Below are 20673 nucleotides of genomic sequence, written 5' to 3'. Positions count from 1 at the left end.
TGCCTCATATGGTGCCATATCAATAGTCGCCTGATAACTGTTATTATAGGCAAATTCAATCAACGGCAGCACTGCTTCCCAACTTCCACCCCTGTCTAGGACCACTGTTCTCAACATATCTTCGAGGGTCTGAATTGTTCTTTCAGACTGCCCATCTGTCTGCGGGTGGAAGGCGGTGCTGAAATTTAACCTCGTGCCTAACTCCTTCTGTAAGCTTATCCAAAATCTAGAAGTAAATTTTGAGTCTCGGTCTGAAGTGATCGACACGGGTACACCGTGTAAGCGTACAATCTCTCGAACATACAACTGAGCTAGCTTGTCTGACCCATGTGTGATCGGTATTGGTATAAAATGAGCACATTTTGTGAGTCGATCCACTATTACCCAAATGGCAGTGTTTCCTCTCTTCGTTTTGGGCAAACTGGTCACAAAATCCATTGCGATGTGCTCCCACTTCCATTCTGGAATTTCCAACGGTTGTAGTTTTCCATATGGCCTTTGATGTAAGGCCTTCACCTGTTGGCATGCTAGGCATTTCTCCACAAATGACGCTATGTCTCTCTTCATTCCTTCCCACCAAAAGTGTTTCTTTAGGTCCTGATACATCTTAGTACTGCCTGGGTGGGCAGTATAAGGGGTATCGTGAGCCTCACTCATGATTTTATCCTTAAGCTCATCATCGTGGGGGATGCATATTCTTCCTTCAAAAAGGATAACATTATCTGATGCTTCTTGATAATTCTTGACGCCTCCTTTCCTTACTGCTTCCCGTAGTTTTTCCATCTTCCCGTCTTTTCTTTGTGCTTCTACGATCATCTTCCTCAAGTTAGGTACTGTTGCCACAACGCTTGCTATCGTCCCTGGTGGTTTAACCACTTCTATGCTCATTTTGCTAAATTCCCTTATGAGCACCGTCTCTCGAGTGATGAGAGCTCCCAATTTAGATTGGGTCTTACGACTCAATGCATCAGCCACTACGTTGGCCTTGCCTGGGTGGTAGTTAATACCGCAGTCATAGTCTTTCACTAGTTCGAGCCATCTCCTCTGTCTCATGTTGAGGTCCTTTTGCTCGAAAAAGTATTTCAGGCTTTTATGATCTGTGAATATTTCACACCTAACTCCATATAGGTGGTGCCTCCAAATCTTCAGCGCATGCACCACTGCAGCTAACTCCAGATCATGAGTCGGGTAATTCAGTTCATGTGGCCTAAGCTGTCGTGACGCATATGCTATCACTCTTCCTTCTTGCATCAGCACGCAACCAAGTCCATTTTTGGACGCGTCTGTGTAGATCATGTATTCCTTATCAGCTGTTGGGACGGCTAACACTGGTGCCGTAGTTAACTTCTCCTTAAGTTCTTGGAAGCTCTTCTCGCACTCCTCTGTCCAAGAAAATTTTATTCCCTTCCTGAGTAGTTGCGTCATTGGCCTTGCAATTTTGGAAAATCCTTCCATAAACCTCCTATAGTAACCTGCCAATCCTAAGAAACTTCTTATTTCATTAGGGTTAGTAGGCGATTTCCATTCGCGCACTGATTGCACTTTTTCAGGGTCCACTTTAATCCCTTCTGATGATACAATATGTCCTAAAAACGTGACTTCGCTGAGCCAAAACTCACACTTGCTGAATTTGGCATAAAGGCGCTCTGTCCTCAACGTTTCTAGAACAATTCTCAGATGTTCCTCATGGTCTTTATCGTTCTTCGAGTAGATCAGGATGTCATCTATGAATACCAAGACAAATTTGTCTAAATACGGATGGAACACTCGATTCATGAGGTCCATGAACACGGCTGGCGCATTAGTTAGCCCGAATGGCACAACTACAAATTCGTAGTGGCCATACCTAGTTCGAAATGCCGTCTTAGGTACGTCTTCTGGTCGAATCTTCAGCTGGTGATAACCAGACCGCAAATCAATCTTCGAGAACACACTTGCTCCCTTGAGCTGGTCGAAGAGGTCATCTATCCTTGGTAAAGGATATTTGTTCTTCAGTGTCACTTTGTTCAGTTCCCTATAGTCTATGCACATTCTCAATGTGCCATCCTTTTTCTTCACAAAAAGTACAGGTGCACCCCAAGGTGATACACTTGGCCTAATGAATCCAAGTTCCAAAAGTTCTTGCAGTTGTATTTTGAGTTCTTCCAACTCTTTAGGAGCCATCCGGTATGGTGCCTTCGAAATGGGAGCTGCCCCGGGCTCCAAATCAATGGTAAACTCAATTGGTCTGTCCGGTGGTGGCCCTGGCAGAATCTCTGGAAATACATCTGAAAAGTCCCGTACAATTGCTACATCTTCTATACTCTTTTCAGTACCCAGTTCTCCGTGCAAGTATACGAGGTAAGCTGGGTATCCCTTCTTCATCATTTTCGTTGCTTGTAGGGCGGAGATGATCATCTTTCTTCTTCCCATACTAATTCCGTGGAAATGTGACGGCTCCCTTCCTGGGGGTCGAAACAATATCTGTCTTTCGTTACAAAGGATGGTGGCATAGTTCTCGGCTAGCCAGTCCATTCCTAGGATTATGTCCACATCTCCCATCGGTATAACATAAGAGTTGTTTACTACAATCTTGTGTGACCCTATGTTCAGTTCTAGGTTCAAGCACACATGATCTACTGTCGTCATCCCTCCTATAGGTGATGATATACTCAACTCCTGGTCAGCTCTTTCCATTTTAAGTTTTAATGTATCAACACATGTACTTGAAATGAAAGTATGCGATGCGCCCGTATCAAATAGAAGTACAACAGGAGTATTGAGTAGCATGCCCATACCTGCCAGGTTTCCCTGGTTGTTCTCGGGCTGCTTCTGCCTCATAGCATAGGCTCTAGCATGACGAGGTTTTTCATGTTGTTTCTGTTGTCGCTGCTGTTGTTGGCGGGCCTGTTGCTGATACGGTTGTTGAGGTTGTGGTTGGTACTGTAGCTGTTGGTGTTGCTGTGGCTGCTGATACTGTGGTTGCTGCCTTGGGTATGGTTGCGGCAAAGCTTGGATTGCTCGCAGATGCGGAGCCTGGATAGGTGGGTTTGGCCTTGAACTCGTTCCATGTTGCTTATTCGGGCACCGGTTTGCATAGTGCCCTTTCTGGTTACAGATATAGCAACTATCACTGCCGGCCTTACAGATTCCCACATGATTTTTGTTACATTTGGGGCAATGTGGGGCCCTCTGTTGGTCATTTCCCATCTGTTTCGGTGCACTCTGGCCTCCATAGCCCTGTGACTGGAAAACCCGTCCCTGCCATGGCCTCTTCTCACCTTGGTTCGGGTTACTGTTGTCCCATCTCCTCTTTCCTCTAAAATTCTGATTATGATTTTGATCATGTGGAGGTGCTGGCGCAGGTACAATTGCAAGTCTTTCTCCTGGCATGGCTGCCTCAATGTCTAACGCTCGACTGAGCGACTCAGTGTAAGACAATCCTCCATGGCTTGCCAAAGCCATCCTAATCTCGTGCCTCAGTCCGGCACAAAACTTTTCAGCCATCTTATCATCTGTGTCAACTTGTTCCGGCGCATATCTAGACATATCGCAGAACATCCTGTCATATTGAGTTACCGACATCTTCCCTTGCTTTAGATTGTAAAATTCAGCTTCCTTCTTCTTGCGGTAGCTCTTGGGTATATACTTGTCATATATACCAGCTTTGAATTGTTCCCAGGTCAGGTTTTCTAATTGCTCTGCTGTCATCGTTTTCATCCGTGCTTCCCACCAGAAATCAGCTGACCCAGTCAACTGAAAGGACATACAAGTCAGACGTTCCTGGTCGGTGCAACGCAGGAAGTTGAAAATGCGTTCAATAGCGCGAACCCAAGTTTCAGCTTCTGCCGGGTCTCCTGTCCCGTTGAAAGTAGGTGGGTTCTGTCGCAAAAATAATTCTTCAATCCGTCGTTCTGGCTGAACAGGTGGTTGAACTATTTCGGGTTCTGGTTCTGGCACTGTTTCTGGGTCTCTTCTTTCATTTCGGGGAATCCTGCCCCCTCCTCTTGGTCGTCCTCGTTTTGGCGGCATTCTATTAGGTTAACACAAGTTGTCAGCGCATTAAAAAAAACAATAAGGCCATACTTTCATTTCTATAGTTACTCTTCAACTCATCGAGTTCTGCTCTTGTTAAAACTTAAACGAACATATAAATAAAACATAGCGGAACGACTTGCTGCGAAAAACCAATAAGATCACCATATATATACCATAAAAAAAATTTGCCTCAATGAGGACTTTACATCATCATAAAATCTAGATTCAAAGATCTATCCAAGTACCACACATGATGAACTGGCTACCTAGTGAGCCATTACAAAAACTACTCAGTCACGGAACGTCCCAAGGTTTCGCGTCTCCGTACTAATACTAGTCAAAAGTCTATGCCGACACATGGCATACAAAAGCATTAAAATTATCTATGTTTCTGGAATATTTAAATAACATCATACTAGACATATATATAAACCGGTCTAAGAAGATCGGGTACAAGATCCCTGGGTCGGGGCATGGCTGTCTTCCTCTGGATCCTCTTCCGGATCTTCCTCTGGATCCTCTTCCGGATCTTCCTCTGGATCCTCATCTGTTTCTCCGCCAGATGGGTGCGACTCACCCCTTCCTTCACCTGCTGCTTGGCCAATGATGGCTGAGCGAATCATCTTCAAGGTGACTCGAAGAGTTGGGCGGTCGTCCATGGCCGGGGCTTTGCCCTTTTTGAGGAAATCCATGGTATCGGCTAAGACTCTGTCCACGTCGGCCATAGCGGCTGCTATCTCTGCCTTGCTCAACTGCCTCGATGACAATGGTGGCTCACAGACTAATGGCACTGAACCCGTGCCAGGTGGAAAATCTCTGTAGGCTTGAGGCCTAGAGGGGCCTGCCTCAGCGTCGTGCCTCCTGGGTTGCCCTAAGATAGGGGCTGCTGGTGGAGTCGGCTCCGGAAGTGGGTCCAGTAGTTCGTCGGGCGAAGGTACTCCGACTCGAGCAAGGTCTCCCGGACGTATATACGGCCCTCGAGGAGCATTTCCCCAACGAGTGAATTGTGCCTGGATCTCAGCAGTAAATCCAGAGAAATCATAATGCAAGTCATAGGACCTGCCAGAACGAGTGATGTAGTGAGCGGAAATCATCCTCGCCCATCCCTGCCATTCTGATGGCAGCAAATCTATTAGCCGCTCCATTCCGTCATAGTCCGATATCCCATGGTCTCTTGCAGCGATCCAGTGTCGATGGAAGCCGGCCAAGAATTGGCCTAAGTCATCACCGTGGCATCGGCGATAAGTAAAATATGAGTTCCTGATTGCATCCGGACTAGCATCTCGACGCAACGGCCGTCGTTTGGTAAAGCGCATCCTCGCCATCTATACATGAAGGTCGCATAATCAAACTCACGAATATCAAAATAGGTGGCAAAACAGTAAGGTTCAAACACATCTACAACAGTAAGGTAATAATTCTGCTTGAGTCTAGAAATTCTAACCACGGTATTATAATCATAAGAGCCTAACACTAGACTCGAATATATAACTCGTGAAGTCTTAAATATGCTGCAACTAGTACTAATTAGGGTTTTGAAAAGAGATAACTCCGCTATGTTGCAGTTTCCAAACTATGTAGGGTATTCTTATTACTATGAAAAGTGTTCCCACTATACTCTGATTAAGGCAATAGTTGATTCGGTATCCGCCTCGCGTGAATAATCCGAACGAAGATCTATGCCCGTGTCACTATCTCATGTGTGACACTTTTCTTTACTCCCCATTGTATTTTGTTTGTTGGTTTCTCGTCTGGTTCACTAATTTTGTAATTTACTCATCGCCTCAATTTACAGAGAAAAGCAAAAATGTTCTTGCTAAATTCCTTCTATTGTTGTGTTCATAACAGTGATCATGCATCCTTAGCGCATCTAAGTTCATTGAGTAACATCCCCATAAAAAGGCATAAGTAAAATCAACATTTGCATCAAAGCGAAATATAAACTTCAACATTCAAAACTTTCTGTTGCATTCCTTTCTGTTGAGCATAGCGATGTGATGAAGTGCTGAGCTTTTGCCGACTGACTCTTTTATACTAGTGATCATACTAGAAAAATTTATTAACTCTAGGGTTCAGAGCAAATAAACTGCTCTGATACCACTCTGTCACGACCGGTCCTAATTAAGGATAATTAAGCCGGGGAAACCGTGACTAATGGAGGGAGATTAGAAACGGGGTAGAAAGGGAATAATTAAACAAAGAAGAATCACATTTCATAATTTAACAAAAGGAATATTTATAATATAACAGAAGTTTAGTCGTATAGACTCAAATAACTAGTAAGTTCAGATATCTCTGACTTAGCCAAATAAACATAAAACTTCTGAGTGCGCAGCGGAATATGATTCTGATTACATGTATGAAGACATGTAACCCTAGAGTTCATTAATACATAATAAGACAAAAGAATCCCGCTCGTCACTTCATCACCATCGGCAGCTGCTCAACCTGCACATTTAGAAATATATGCAGGGCTTGAGTACAAAAGTACTCAGTGGGCACGTATGCCTAAGTATAAAATACATGCTTCAAAACTGTAAATTGTCATGCCATAATTAAACAGTACAGCAAGGGAGTTTTTCGCTAAAAGGCCCAAGCTTACTAAATTCATTTGTGATTCTTAAAGTTCGACTGCAGTCTAAGTTCTCTTGTAATCTATCATATCTGGAACTTTGTGCCGGAGAGGTGGCCACCTCTCACGGTCACTTGACCGGCCAACCCGCTAGATGACTCACGGTCACTGGTGTACACTAGTCCTGGCAGGATAGCTATCAACTGCTCAGGACCCGAATTCGATTGCATAATAAAAGTCACATCAGATAGATATCATACTGAAATTTAAATATTTTATGGCAAGACAATATTTGAAATAACTTCAATTAATTTAATCATGAGATAACTTGCTTGAACGTAACATTTAAACTCATTTGATATATATGAAAGTAATGCCCACCTGATATAAACTTTCTGTGGTACAGTAGTTCCTTGACTGATTATTAATCTCGTGCTTGACCTTTATTACGAGAATATAAATAAGATACTGCTCAAGTAAAATCCTCAAATAATGAGAATACAGAATTAACTATGCATGATCTATATGCATGAATTATTATTCTGAGATAATAATCTGGAAGGTTCTATTATAAATCCAGGCTATCGGATAAAACTAAGTCTCGTCTCATGGAACCGGATAATTAACTAAAATTAATCTATTCTCTTCAGGATGTTATACTCCACTGATTAAATAATCTTACTCGAGGTAATCGATAGAAAAGATATAAATAAAAACTTCGACTTATTCGCTTTATAACCTCATAATTAATCGGGCTAAAAAAAAATAGGAACAAGTAATGTTATAAAATTAAATAATTAAAAGGCTCAACATAAGGCAGCCTAATAATTAATTAAATAGAATTGGCTTGAATAATTAACATGAGAGGCCCAATTGAAATAATTCATCGGCTCAAGTAATTAAATAAATCTTGTCTCAATAAATAAATAATTTGATTAGCTGGGCTCAATTAAATAAATCAAACGAGGTCCAACGAAGATAATATAACAGCCCAATAAAATAAAATAAATGGGCTTCAATTTAAATAAATTCGGCCCAAAGAGAAATAATAAAGGCCCATCTGAGTAAAATAAATAAGGCCCAACTGAAATGATACAGCAGCCCAAATATGTGAATAATTAAAGGCCCATATAAATAAATTAAGAGGCCCAATCAGTAATTATAATCGGCCCATATAAATAAAATCAGAGGCCCAATTCATAATTAAAATCGGCCCAATTACAATAAATACAACAAGGCCCAAAAATAGATAATTATGAAGCCCAAAGAAAATAAAGGCCCAAATTTTCGGCCCAAATCAATTAAATAACAAGCCCATTAAACTAAAGCCCAAGGAAATAATTGAATTAGGCCCAACTTAATTAAATTAAAGCCCAAAACAAATTGAAGAGCCCAACTCCAAATTGACTCGGTTCTCTCTCTCAGCAATAATACACTCATCTCTCTCTCTCTCGGTTGGAGCCGATACTCTCCCTCGCCGCACAAGACTTCTCCCTCTCTCTCGCCCGTCCTTTCTCTTCGCGAGCTTCGCTGCGAATTGCTCCGGCGACTGCAGCAGCTAAGCTGCCGCCAACCGAGACTTCGATCGAAGCAGCCGCCAAACTGCCAAGGTCGCCGTTTGAAACTCTTTTCCGTCTCCAAGGTCCACCGCCGCCGCCGCGGAACCGGCGACTCAGTCGGCGCCGGTTGCACCTGCCTCTCTTTCTCCCCGTCTCTAACGTGAAGGGGATCGAAAGCTCTAAATATCCCCTGAAATTTCAGATCGGTTTTCTCCCTCAAATCCGATCTGTCTTCCTTCTCCGGTTACACCGCTGCCGCCTGCTCCGAGCGGCGTCGACTGTCGACGCGTCAAAGCCCCGGCGCTGTCCTCTCTTTCGGCCCTCCGACTCAACTCCGGCAAAGCAGCCCGTCGTCGCTGCAACTGGAAGGTCGGGAGATTCGCCGTGTCGCTGCTTCGATCCGCCACCGCCTTGAGCTATCGCCGTTGTCTGGAGCTGCTGCTGTTTCACCGGAGTCGCGGCTTGCTGGAGGAGCGCCGCCGCCTGCCGCTGCTGTTGGCCAGCCTTCTTCCTATCTCTCCCTCTCGATCCGGCCTCAGCCGAAGCGGGTGCCGCCGCCGCTGCCGTCTGTGGTTCTGCCGCCATCTCCCCCGTCCATTTCAATCGGCGGTTCAGCGTCGTTGCTCCATTCGCGATGCTGCAGTTGCTGTAACACGATTCTCGCCGAGGCAGTAAGAGCTGTCGCCGTCGTCGCCATCGTCTTGGCTCGACCGAACAGGCAGCCATCCTCACTTCCTAAAGCTAAGTTCCAAATCTCCGTTTCTTTCTTTTCGTTGCGTGATTGAGTTTCGATACGAACATAAATTTCCTCGAGTAAGAATCTAGTACTTAGCATTCTATGTGTAAGCATACTGTAGCAAGCCTATATTCGATTCATGAGCTAAGGTATTCTCTTTCTTTTTGTCTGTGGAGTCTGATTTCATATGCATAAGCTGATCATGCTTTGGTTATGTCGCCTATCATGCTTGAATGCAGTAATGTGTGATGGAAAACAATATATGGGCTAAGCAATACCTTGAAATGTGTTGTTGGTTAAATATTGTTGTTTGTTGAACTGGAGTAACTGAACTTAAGGTTCCTGGCAAAGAGGAAATGAATGATTCTTGTTTTAATGCAGGTGCTAATCAAATGGAATGAAATCATTGAAGCTCAGCCTTACCTTGAGATCTTAGCAGAATGAATTGGGGCTGCTCTTCAATATTTTTTTTCGGTGAAATGAAGTGAGATTGAGAGCTGTTTGTTGGCTGGGGTTGATACTAATAATTCATTGGTGAAGAATTGAGTGTAGTGGTGGGGGAAAAAGAAAGAAAAACATAATGATAGTGGTGTGGGAACAAAGTTTAATGGAAAGAAAAAGAGAAGAAAAAGAAAGGAAAAAAAATTGTAGAGGAGAATTATTGATGTATTTTCTCTGACTCGGTGATTCTGTAACTGTAAAGTGAATCACGTGCTCATATTTGCTTGTACTGTTTATTTAAATAAATCTCGATTTCGACATGTGATATCTCGCTAAAATCGATAAGTTATAAAATGAATCTAAATTAAATCCGTAGATTTAATTTGTTCGTTGTCTTGATATTTAAATTAAATCCGCAGATTTAATTAACTCACGAGTCGGAAATAATCCACGACTTGAGTAAAAATAAATTCTAATTCCATCTCACTTAAATAAATAACGTGACTTTGCTAAGTCAGTTATAACTCTGAAATAATATCATTGATTGTTTTAACAATATAAATTCAGGATCATAAGCTGAATTCATATCAGGATAATAACCGTTTTCATTCACTGATGAATAAAAATAAACACTCATAACTGGATTCAAAATATATAAAAGAGTGGGTCATTACATAGAGAAAGTTAAGCTGTGTTCTTATGTGCCGTTTGCCCAAACTGCTGTCTTGTGTAAAATGATAAGAATCTGTGATCCGTTTGGCCAAACAGTGGCATTGATCAGTTCAGTTTTCTAGGATGGGAGCAGTTTTGGGAGACGATTTATGGGGATCTTTTGTAGATGATGATTGCATGTTGATTGAGGATATAAAAAAGGAAAGGTGTTGCAAAAAAAAAAAAAAAAAAAAAAAAAAGAGAAAAAAAAAATCAAAAAAAAAAGAAGAAAAGAAAAGAAAAGAAAAAAAAGATGTTGCACCAGTTTGATTTGAGCATGTAGTATCATTGTTATTGTTGAGTTTTTCCCCAAGTTTAGTTGCTTTCTTCTTTCTCTATAAACTTGAAATTGTGGATGATGGTTTGGATTGGATGTGCACACTTTGAGTTTCAATGCTTGAGCTTAGGACCCCCAGGATCTTGCCAACATCATGAATGGTCCTTAGCCCCAATACAACCAATGAGAAAAGACCTCCTTGAGTTACTATGTGACCATGACATATCACGACCGATTGGATCTTCCTTCTTGAGTGTGAATTTCCAAATACATCTTTGAGAGAAGAGTGAATGTGGAGAGGAATTTGTTGTTGCTTGATTTGGACTGGATAGACAATGAAAACACTTGTTTGATATTTCCTCTTCTTGATTGGAGAGTTGAGAATCGATTGTGAGTTGCATGGTTCGATTTGGCAGTATGTTACATTACTAGTGTTTTGATGATTACTTGGCTGTTGTTTTTAGTTAAGTTTGTCGTTGTTTAGTGTCCTTGTTCTTTTATGTTTTCTTTCCGTTAGTTGTTGTGTCCGTTGTTTCGTTCTTTGCTTTTAGAGTCTTTAGTGTCGTGTCGAGGAAGGAGGTTGTCACGAGTAGCTTATTTCACCATTAAATTCTTCTTTCATGTCATACTTGAGGACAAGTATGATCTAAGTGTGAGGGGATTTGATGTGTGTATTTTAGCTACTTAGTTTGGTGTGTGTTTCGTCATTATTTTATATGATTTTACATGGTTTGTTACATTTTGGCGCAGGAATTTGATGGAATGGAGATGGATGCTAGTAGATATCAAGAAATAATGAAAGTCGAGAAATTTGATGAAGAAGTTGATGATTTTTGGAGGAGTTTAGAGATTTGGCTTTGGAGCTAATTATTTTATAATTAATTAAGCCAAATATTCTTATGTTAATTTTTAATCTTTTGGAGCCTTTTTTTTTGTAAGGGCCGAAGCCCATTTTATTGGGAGAGGCACGACTACTTAGGGAATCCTAATTCCCGTAGTTTTTGCTAGATATATATATTAGTTGTTAGGTTAGGAAGCGGGGAGTTTTTGATTAAAAAATTAGCACTAGGTTTATTTGCTTTTAATTGATTCAGCCGCAAGTTTAAATTGATTAGGAGTAGGGGTTGACTTTTAAAAACAAAAAGACAATTTGATTAGTTTGAGAATTATTGCTTTCGTTTCCTTAAGTTCAGTTTTAGGATTTTAGTTTGATTATTCTTTGTTTTGTGAATTGAGAGCGGCGGCTGGATCTTCAACTTTGTGGCAGTAGACGATTTCCTTTTAATTCCAATTGTGGTGACTTCTTTTATTTTCTTGCAATTTATTTTATCGTTCTATGTTCATCTTTATTTATTTTATTGTGTTTAGTTTGATTATGAGTAGCTAAGCTTTTTAATTCGGCGAGAATAATGAAACACTAATTTATTAATCTGTGAAACCTAATTTGTTTTAAAATTGGTTCCTATTGATTTTGATTAATTCCTAGGGTTCCAAGATAATTCTGATTTTATTTAAGCCTGATCAACTTAAGTTTAATTGGATTACAGTCAATTAGTTCCTGCCAATCCATAATTGTTGGAATAGGGCTGATTAGTGATAAAACTACCATTTTCGTAGTAGGAATTAATTGGTATATTAATTATTACTAGCGTATCTAGGATAATTGATATAAATTGGATTCCTTCATCTTAATGCTATTAGAATATTAAATCTAGGTCTGGCGTCTCCAGCTAGGTTATATTTTAATAAGGGAAATAAGCAGGTCTGGCGTCTCCAGCTGTTTATCGACACAGTAAGTAGGAATTGGGGTACGTCCGTTGCGTTTCACGGTATCCTATAACTGGTTGGTTGATAGAGATTAATTAATCTTTGCGTCGATGATCAGAGCTTTGAATTAGTGTGGATTTATTTGAGCCGAATTACCTTTTTAATTGATTTAATTCAAGAGTCTTTTATTTGATTTAATTTGCTTTTCTTAGTTAATTAATATTTCTCCAAAATTAAGGCGTGGTGGCATCACCAAAAATATAGATTTTAGGGAATTGAATGATTTTATCTGCTCTCTGTGGGATCGACCCTGCTTGTCATTATACTAATTAGTTTTTGATAATTCTGCAGGAATTATTTTGGTGGTTGGCGACGTCCACCATTCACGTAGACGCAGAGAGGCCGAGGATAGTTCCCAGCTCGTTTTCTCCTTGGCCAGCAATTTATCCGATTGATTCCCAAACTTCAACGTAAAATAACCTTTACCCATAGGTATCAACTGCCATTCATTTTTTATATTCCAGATGCGCTGCAGTTCGGCTTTGATATCATTAGTAGCCCTAGGTTTATCACCTTTGCGCAATAACAATCTACCAATGACCGCGTGTTTGAAGTCCTCGACGTTACGATCAACGAGGGCCTTAGGGACAGAAAGGGAGAAACCATTCCCAGTTTTCTCCGAGTTGAGCGACGTGAATTTATGAATCAAAAGATCTGGCTTCTTGCGCAAGTTATTGTTCACAATTGAAGAGAAAGACTTGCACTGATTTTGCACAGCTTCATCCTTATCGTGATTAATCGAGACCATAGCATCCTTAACCGGAATCTGTTCAGCATGGGAAGAATTCATGATCGCCTTCGTCGGGTTCTTGAATCCAGAAGAATTAGCAGGAGGCGTAGCTTTCGCCGGAGGCAAAGCGAAGTTGTTGGAAACTTGAGGGAACTGAGAAGACAAACGTACTGAAGCAGGAGGGGCGGCGACTTCCGGCGCCGTCATCTCGTCAAACGGCGGTCACTAGGGCAAAACCAGGGCTAGGGTTTCTTTACGTATCATGCTCCCATTCATCTGTCCACGAAATATCTTCCTCAAAAAAGGGGTGCAACCATTTATTGTACAAATATAATGTATGTTGAATTGTTGATATGCGTAGATTCCATGCATCGCATGGGGTGAAATACTAATCCAAATGGATCCAATAGGCTTCATATATATATATATATAATAATGAGTCTACAAAAATGTTCCAGTAAATGAAGATATATATTAATCATCATCTCTCCATATCTCTCTCAGCAGCTGATATCGGATGGCATTGGTACCTCCCTTTTCCCTAGGCATCAGGCTAAGCCTTGCTAATGCAGCAGAGCTCTGGTAGCTATCTGGGATGATTCTGGTCAAGGGCGACTCCAACTCATCCACCTCCTCGTCACTGCTGTATGATTTCTTGATTGTCGATAGTCTGCTGCTCTTGAGCACTTGCCTTCCTACTTCTCCCACACACGTCAGCAGAGCTGCTGGAGGCGGCGAATACTTTATAGCAGTCGCCGTGTAGGGAAAGCTTGTGATCATCTCCTCAGCACAATCTGAGCTCTCCTGAATGCACCAAAACAACACGGATCGGATCCTTTTCAATCTTTTCCTACTAAGACATGAGACATGCATCATGGTCCACAGATACTAACCTCTGCACTGAGGATGTGAATTATGTAGGGTGGGATGGGGTTGGGGCTGAACTCGTCCGGGACAAAGTTGTTTAGAACCCTTTTGATTATTGCTGGGCCGAACATTGGGCAGACCTCTTTTCTGGTGGAAGCATCAGCAAGCATTCCATAGGGAAGCATCATGAGATCGCTCAGCGCATGGAGGAGACGAAATGCTTTGAAAGGTTTTAGTCTGCTGACAGCAATGCCCTCATCTGTTGAGTCGTCTTCTAATCCAAACAGATCTGTCAGCCATCTTGACCAGTTCCCAATCTACAACACAGTGTCACAACATTAAACCAACTGCGACAAGAACATGTAGTTTCTGTTGAGATATGAAGCATCTGGCTATACTGGTTGATTCTGGCAGAAACTAGTTGAGATTAGCAGTCAGAAGTCGAGTCACTTAATGGAACTACAAACAATCAAAATTTCTGTATAACCATATTCCTAAATTTTACTTGATTTCTTAATTATGTCACAGAAATGGGGTAGTGTGGCTGTCACTTATGATGTGAACCTATACTTGAGTAAATATTGATAAATTACTCAACCAAGAGTTGAAGTATTCATTTTTACATCAGGAGCTAAGGTAGGCTTCAACATATTCAATACAAACATCTGTTTTCACACAACGCTAAGTAATGTTTGCATAGAATATATGGAAGAAGACCTCAAATGTCCAGATTCATGTTCATGAAATACGAAGGTTCCTATGTGAACAACTCAAGATTGGATGGGAGGATGTGATAAAACATGCCAAAAAGCAAATAGCGACAACAGAAACTTAAAAAATAATGTAGTAATAATCTTTTGGACACTGTAAAGATGGTAATTTCATGTGAAATCATACATGCACTCACAATATTTTTCAATTGCGCTCCAGCGCCAAAGCTTGCTTTACCAGGCTGCACCGGGAGGACTTTAGAGTCGCTAATGGGATCAGAAACAGGATCAGTCGGCATATCTTTTGCAGATTCACGCAGAATAGCATTGAACATTGCCACGTCGAGCCTATTAACTAACTGCTGCATCACCTAAACCAAAAGATAAATCATCCGTTATACTATCCCCTTATCATTCAAAATGATGTTTCCAACATTCAAGCATCGAGAACAAAGTCAAGTTCCATAGTGTTAGTTTAGTAAAAACTAAAGTCTGTCGACTTGATAATTATATCCCAAATTCAGCAAAGAATAGTCTTGGCTAGCTTTCTGTTTTCCCAAAGTTGATCAGTAAATCACACACGTGTTTTATCTGGAGAGTTATATTTTACTCCACAGATCAAGTCATGTCCGAACATTTTCATGTATAGGATATAGAGAGATACCAGTATAACCAGTGCAGACAAGCAGCCACATTCGTGCCCTCCTGCCTGAATCGGACAAAGTCTTTCACATGCATCTTTGAATGCTTTCTTCCACAACTCTATCGAGAAACTTGCCTGCTCATGACTACCCATATAATTTCTTCTTGAACTGGTTTTCTTTTTACCTGCAGCTCTTTCTCTATTACTGCCTTTGGCAACAGTGGGCTGCATATGTGGTGTAAAAGTCTACAGCAAACAAAAACAATTGGGCCGTAATGTATCTGAGACGTATGTAAATTAATAAACAAGGAGGTTTGGCAAATGGAGATAATTAATGAACAACCTGCCACCATATGGACTCAACAATTCGAGAAAACAGCCACGATTCAACTCTTTCCAGCGCAATAAGGAATGTCAAGACGTCTTCCAAGTCATCAGATTCATCAATTGACTTAGACCGCTGTCCATCACGACGAGCTGTATCTGAAAGTTTTCCACCATTACTATTTATTCTTGGTTCATTGAAATGTGGCAATTCTGCAGCAATCTGGCTGATGGTGGATCTCAACATTATTGAATTAGATAACCAGAAGGTTAGCCTGTGAAATATTAGCTTCTCAGTTTAGTGAAATTTTCGGCATGAAAGAGAAGCAAATCAGTGTATGTGATATTTATATATCTGAAACTAGGAAATACCTTGTTACATCGTTTCCACATGCTTTAGAAACCAGAATTAGCCCAGATACAGCAGTTCTTGCTGCACTAGCTCGTTTAGCTTGCGACTTTGTTCTGCAAGCATTCTTATAGAATCTGGATAGTCTCCGAGCAGGAGCATGGACCTTATTTACAGAACTCGAATGCTCAGCAACTATGGAAAATAAACTCACCTCAATTGCTGCTGCCTCCCTCAATTCTTCCTCAAGCATCTCAACCCTCATTTTCCATTCATTTTCTCTATGAGAAGGATAAGCTTCCGCTTCTTCTCTTTCAACTGTTGAACTAATTTTACCTACCTTATGAAATCCATTTAGTATATCCAAGTCTGGTGGCTTCCCCCCTATGTAAGTGTCGGCTAGAACTCCATTTACTTTAACTGAACCATGTTTCTCAACAGACTTCGCATGCTTTAGCCGAGATTTGTTACTACCCGATGGTGGGATTGCTGGTCCTTTCCTTCTAGGAGCAAGAGTATCACTCCTCATTTCAATCTGCCGTCTAGTGGCGTCTTCTTCCAACAATTTCTGCATCAATCTTTCCTCAATACTCTGTTCATCCAATTCAATATCTTTCCTTCCCAATTTCTCCTGAACCTTCGCCCAGCCAGCATGTGCATCATTTTTTGGCAAAGCTTCAGAGTGCCACTCCTTTTCTTGAGCAGCAAGGGAGTACAGAGAGTTGGATTTAGCACCATGTTCTCCATAATGATCAGCTGACATAGCTTCATGTGCAAGTCTATCAAAGGATTTTTCTTGCAGAATTTGTTGAGTACTTTTGCTAGTATCATATAACTCCCCACTGCTATCCTGGAAATTTGTAGATGAGGGAGAAGATATGATTAAGGGGGAACTAGAGCTCTTCTTGACAAATGACATGCTTCGTTCTGTAAGTTTGGATGAAGAAACATAGCGTTTCACTTTCTTCCATGTATCTGATGATGCACCAGCTGATGAAGGCTTTCCGAATCCACTCTGCATTTAAGTGCAAATTAACATTTAATACGAGTGTTCACCAAGCAACGATGAAAAAGGGTGCAGGAGATCATAAGTGATCTTTAACTATGATTTCTCTCATTATTACTATTCACAATTTCACATTATGAAAGTATAAAGATACACTATTACAAACGTTCGATTGACAATCCATATCTCTACCTCCATCTATTTTTTTAGTTAGTTTTTGAAATTGTGTCACACTAGCAGGAAAATGACCTTATTCCAAGAATTTATGTGTTCAGAGATATTCCAAAGACAAATTTTAGATAGCAATGAATAACAAGCTTACCAACCTTCTCACTTTGAGATGGTGAAGTCATTCCAAGCTCAAAGGCTGATGAGCCAGCAGTTCTTGATGAACGTGAAGAGACATCATCATCCGTATAAGAGGCCATTTCTGAGTCATCGTCATCACCACCATCCAGAGATGCTTCATTTGAAAAACCAACACTAGGCGAAGAGTAAGATCTATCCTTTTCAATCAGTTCCAAAGTAATGGCCAGAGCCGGATGCACTGAGTTATTAGAGCTTTTCTTGAAAGTTAAAGGAACATTAAGGCCTAATATATCTTCCATCAATCCATAATCTGCGAGATTTAGTGAAGCGGTACCCAAGAGATGACCTCTAACCTTGTCCTTACGAGGCTCAAACAAGCTGAATTCCAAATAGTTTTTACGAAACTTCTCTCTGGCCTTCTTCCAATACAGAGTTGTGGGTAGCATGAAGGACTCATCGAATACAATGTTGGATTCCCCAGCAACAGAAAGAAAGGATCCGGAGCTCTCGCTACCATTTTCCCATTGAATCAATACAGTTTGAACAGACCTCAAGGTTTCTGATGGAGGCCAAGGCCTAATCTCCTGTATGTGGACGATGTATTCGACTCTAACAGCTACGCCCTTTTTGTGCTTCGATTTCATCCCAAGAACCATAGCTTTTTGAAAAAAAGATATCAAAATGTACGCTGCTACTTGTGTCTGATTAAGCACAACCTGATCAAGAAATCCAAGATATGAATGGTATCATCTTCTTGAATAAGTATGAACTCAGAGGCGTATGCAAATAAGAAAAAGGGATTTACTGTATTTTGTCAAGTATGCCAATCTCTAGTCTTGTTATGCACATCTTCTCTCTCTCAAATCAGTTATAGGAAATACAGTTTACCATATCAAGAAATGTGGCGATATTGAAAGATTAGCCAATTTTACACAAGAAAATAATCTGTTTTCGACATTGCCGGTTGCTACAACGAAAGCAGTAAGTAGTTAATCAGAATGCATATGTAAACAACACGACATAATTGGAATCATATCAATACGAGATCATGACATTCAGACGCCCCCACAATAAAAGGAAATACAATAAAACCCAAAAAAAAAACAAAAAAAAGTTTGAGCCTTTCACCTTGACATGGAATGATGAAGAAGAAGAAGAATGTGAAGTGCATAGAATTTCAGTCTTCTACAAAGCTTCCGCTGATTGGAGTCCTTGTTTGGTGGTGGGGAACGCAGTGATCGTGATAAAAATGAAAAATTGAGAGAAAAGCTGAGCAGTCAGTCCACTATTGTCAACTTTTAGATAATTGCTGCTGCTGTCGGATAAAAGAAAATTAATGGAATTGGATTGTTCGTCGCATTAATCTCGAAATTTGACAGGAAAATCGGAAATGAAAATTCCAATTAAAATTATTTTACCAAAGAAAACAGAATCTAGCAATGGTGATGGCATGGTAGCACGACGTGGCGGCCACAATTGCATAACCAAACACCCGCTTCGCCTATGCGAATCAATAAACCATCTTAATTTTTTTTTTTTTTTTTTTTTTACCTCAAATAAACCATCTTGTTTGTATAAATGCAAGAAACTCACTCATTTTATTATTTTCAACATCACATTTGAAGTTCCCAAGGGGACACTAAGCGATGCAACTTCCTGTGTGTGAACAGTGAAATCCCGAGTTCAAACCGCTCCCCCAAGTCAAAAAAAATAAAATAAAAAATAACATCATTATTTTTTTATTGCAAAAATAACGCTTTCAGTTTTTTGTGTCATCAAGAATAATATGTCAGGCCTCACTAGAGTCACCATTGATGTCGCCAAAATATTATTGGATGATCTAAATATTTTTGATTTGGCAAGTATTAAGCTCGACATATCAATGTTTCAAATATTGTGTTAAAATTGTAAAAATGCATTACAATTTGTGCATTAATTGAAAATCAATCCTTTATATAACTTGTGCAGATAGGGAGAGAGAACAATGCTAAGACTTAAAAATGTTTCTAATTATTTTTATTAATAATTTCATTAAACTTCAATAGACAATTCATCTAGTAAATTAATTGAAAACTATGATAAGAATTAATTTTAAAAAAAATTGAACGACATGGTTCTTTTATATCATTTGCAACAGACTTATGTTTGGAGAAACGGTACAATATAGACACTTATGTTACCATTATGAGAATATAAATGTTGAGGACTTAACCACTTTTCGATTCAATGAATATGTTTTTAGTCTAAAGTGTAGTTTTCTGATTCTTTTAAAAGAATAGTTCTTACTTCAATGATTCCTAGATTCCTAACCAACAACAATTTTTTTAATAAACAAATCAAATCACGCAACAAAGAGGAAAGGTTGAAGTGATCACGTTCGCAAGCTGAACTAAGACTGCAATTAATTGAAGAAAAATATCGAATAGGTTGGCGTATATATATATATAGGGACGGATTTAGAATTTTTTTGTTATGGGGACACAAAACTATATACTTCATCCGTCTCTCCATAAATATGTATAGATGCTTTATATACAAGTTTTAATAAAAAATTATTTAAAGTATTAATAGTGGAAAAAAGGATCTCACATTAAGGATATTATTAAGTAGATTGTGGGTAAATAATATAAGTTACAAGGGCAAATTATGAAAATTATATGTGGAGTAGTGTTCAAAAATAGAATGTGTATAAATTTGGGAGATGTACAAAAAAGAAAGGGTGAGTTTTTGATGTTGCTCATTTCATAACTTAAATAAGTTTAAAATCTACATCCATAAAACTATGAGTTTCATAGCCATTTTCTAATGAAAAGACAAAGATGACCTTAGTGGGTCCCATCTTTAAAGGAAGGAGGCTGCTGGGAGAATTAAAAAAGTGACAAGTCTTCCTTCTTTAATTTAAAACCTTGGTCCCACAAATTCACCCAACCCTTTCCCCTCCCCATTGTTTTCATATAATTCACCCCATTTCTTCACCTTCAAATTTTGAATTTTTACTGTTGTTTTCCATCAAACCCTAAACTTGTGCCACCGTGACAATGGCAAAATTCGATTGTGACTATGAGGCAAATGAGGATGAAGAGCTCGAAGAAGAAGATGAGGAGGTGCAAGCAATCGACGACGAGGTTACAGCAGATTCTCCGTCGGCGCTAGGTCGTCATAAACGTCGACGCGAACCGCTGTTCACTGACCAATATTTAGAACTGTCACCCCCTCCGGTTAGTACCCTTTTAAATTTTCAAAATATTTTGAGTTCCATGTGTATTGTGAATTCGTTCCTGTGAATTTTTTGGGTTTTTTCTCTGTAAGCACGATTGCACAGATCGCCGCCGCTCCTGCTATCGACGGCAGAGGCGTCCTTGCGACCCATCTCAATGCGGCTAGGGTCCGGGCAAAAGTCGACAGCCAGATCTCCAATGGTGATTTTCCGACATGTGTGTGTGCGTGTGAAACGAGAGTGACATGAGAAAGTAAAGGTGAGGGAGAGTGAGAGGGAGATCAGGGGACGAGGCGGCCGTCGGAGAAGAAGAGAGAAGGGGGTGGGGCGCTGGGGGTGAGGGGGGTTGGCTGTGTGCGTGTGTGTTTTATGTGTGTG

The 20673-nt window shown here is 40.3% G+C and overlaps 1 protein-coding gene and 1 long non-coding RNA gene across 2 annotated transcripts; both read right to left on the bottom strand.

Moving 5' to 3' along the window:
* Positions 1-6228: 6228 nt before the first annotated feature.
* On the bottom strand, positions 6229-9683 carry LOC130995595 (uncharacterized). The gene is made up of 4 exons (XR_009092212.1): positions 9308-9683; positions 9163-9226; positions 6971-7030; positions 6229-6465 (listed from the first exon to the last, which is right to left on the bottom strand). It is a non-coding gene; the product is annotated as an uncharacterized LOC130995595 (long non-coding RNA).
* Positions 9684-13251: 3568 nt separating this feature from the next.
* LOC130995594 (uncharacterized) lies at positions 13252-18566 on the bottom strand. Its single transcript, XM_057920950.1, has 8 exons — positions 18207-18566; positions 17096-17794; positions 15787-16778; positions 15434-15689; positions 15112-15336; positions 14645-14818; positions 13764-14054; positions 13252-13674 (listed from the first exon to the last, which is right to left on the bottom strand). Exons 2-8 carry the CDS (start codon positions 17732-17734, stop codon positions 13345-13347), a joined length of 2907 nt encoding a protein of 968 aa, XP_057776933.1. The 5' UTR covers positions 17735-17794; positions 18207-18566; the 3' UTR covers positions 13252-13344.
* Between the last annotated feature and the right edge of the window lie 2107 nt (positions 18567-20673).

Source organism: Salvia miltiorrhiza, chromosome 7, assembly GCF_028751815.1.
Source record: "Salvia miltiorrhiza cultivar Shanhuang (shh) chromosome 7, IMPLAD_Smil_shh, whole genome shotgun sequence".
NCBI classification, from domain to species: domain Eukaryota; kingdom Viridiplantae; phylum Streptophyta; class Magnoliopsida; order Lamiales; family Lamiaceae; genus Salvia; species Salvia miltiorrhiza.
This window is presented reverse-complemented; position numbering and strand designations above follow the sequence as displayed.

What these genes read in the sequence shown, in the direction of transcription:
- LOC130995594 (XM_057920950.1), bottom strand. Translation starts at nt 17,734, where the DNA reads ATGGTTCTTGGGATGAAATCGAAGCACAAAAAGGGCGTAGCTGTTAGA. An exon ending in TTGAGTCCATATGGTGGCAG is followed by an intron (nt 15,337 to 15,433) that starts GTTGTTCATTAA and finishes TGTTTGCTGTAG; the next exon opens with ACTTTTACACCACATATGCA. An exon ending in TTCACATCCTCAGTGCAGAG is followed by an intron (nt 13,675 to 13,763) that starts GTTAGTATCTGT and finishes TGGTGCATTCAG; the next exon opens with GAGAGCTCAGATTGTGCTGA.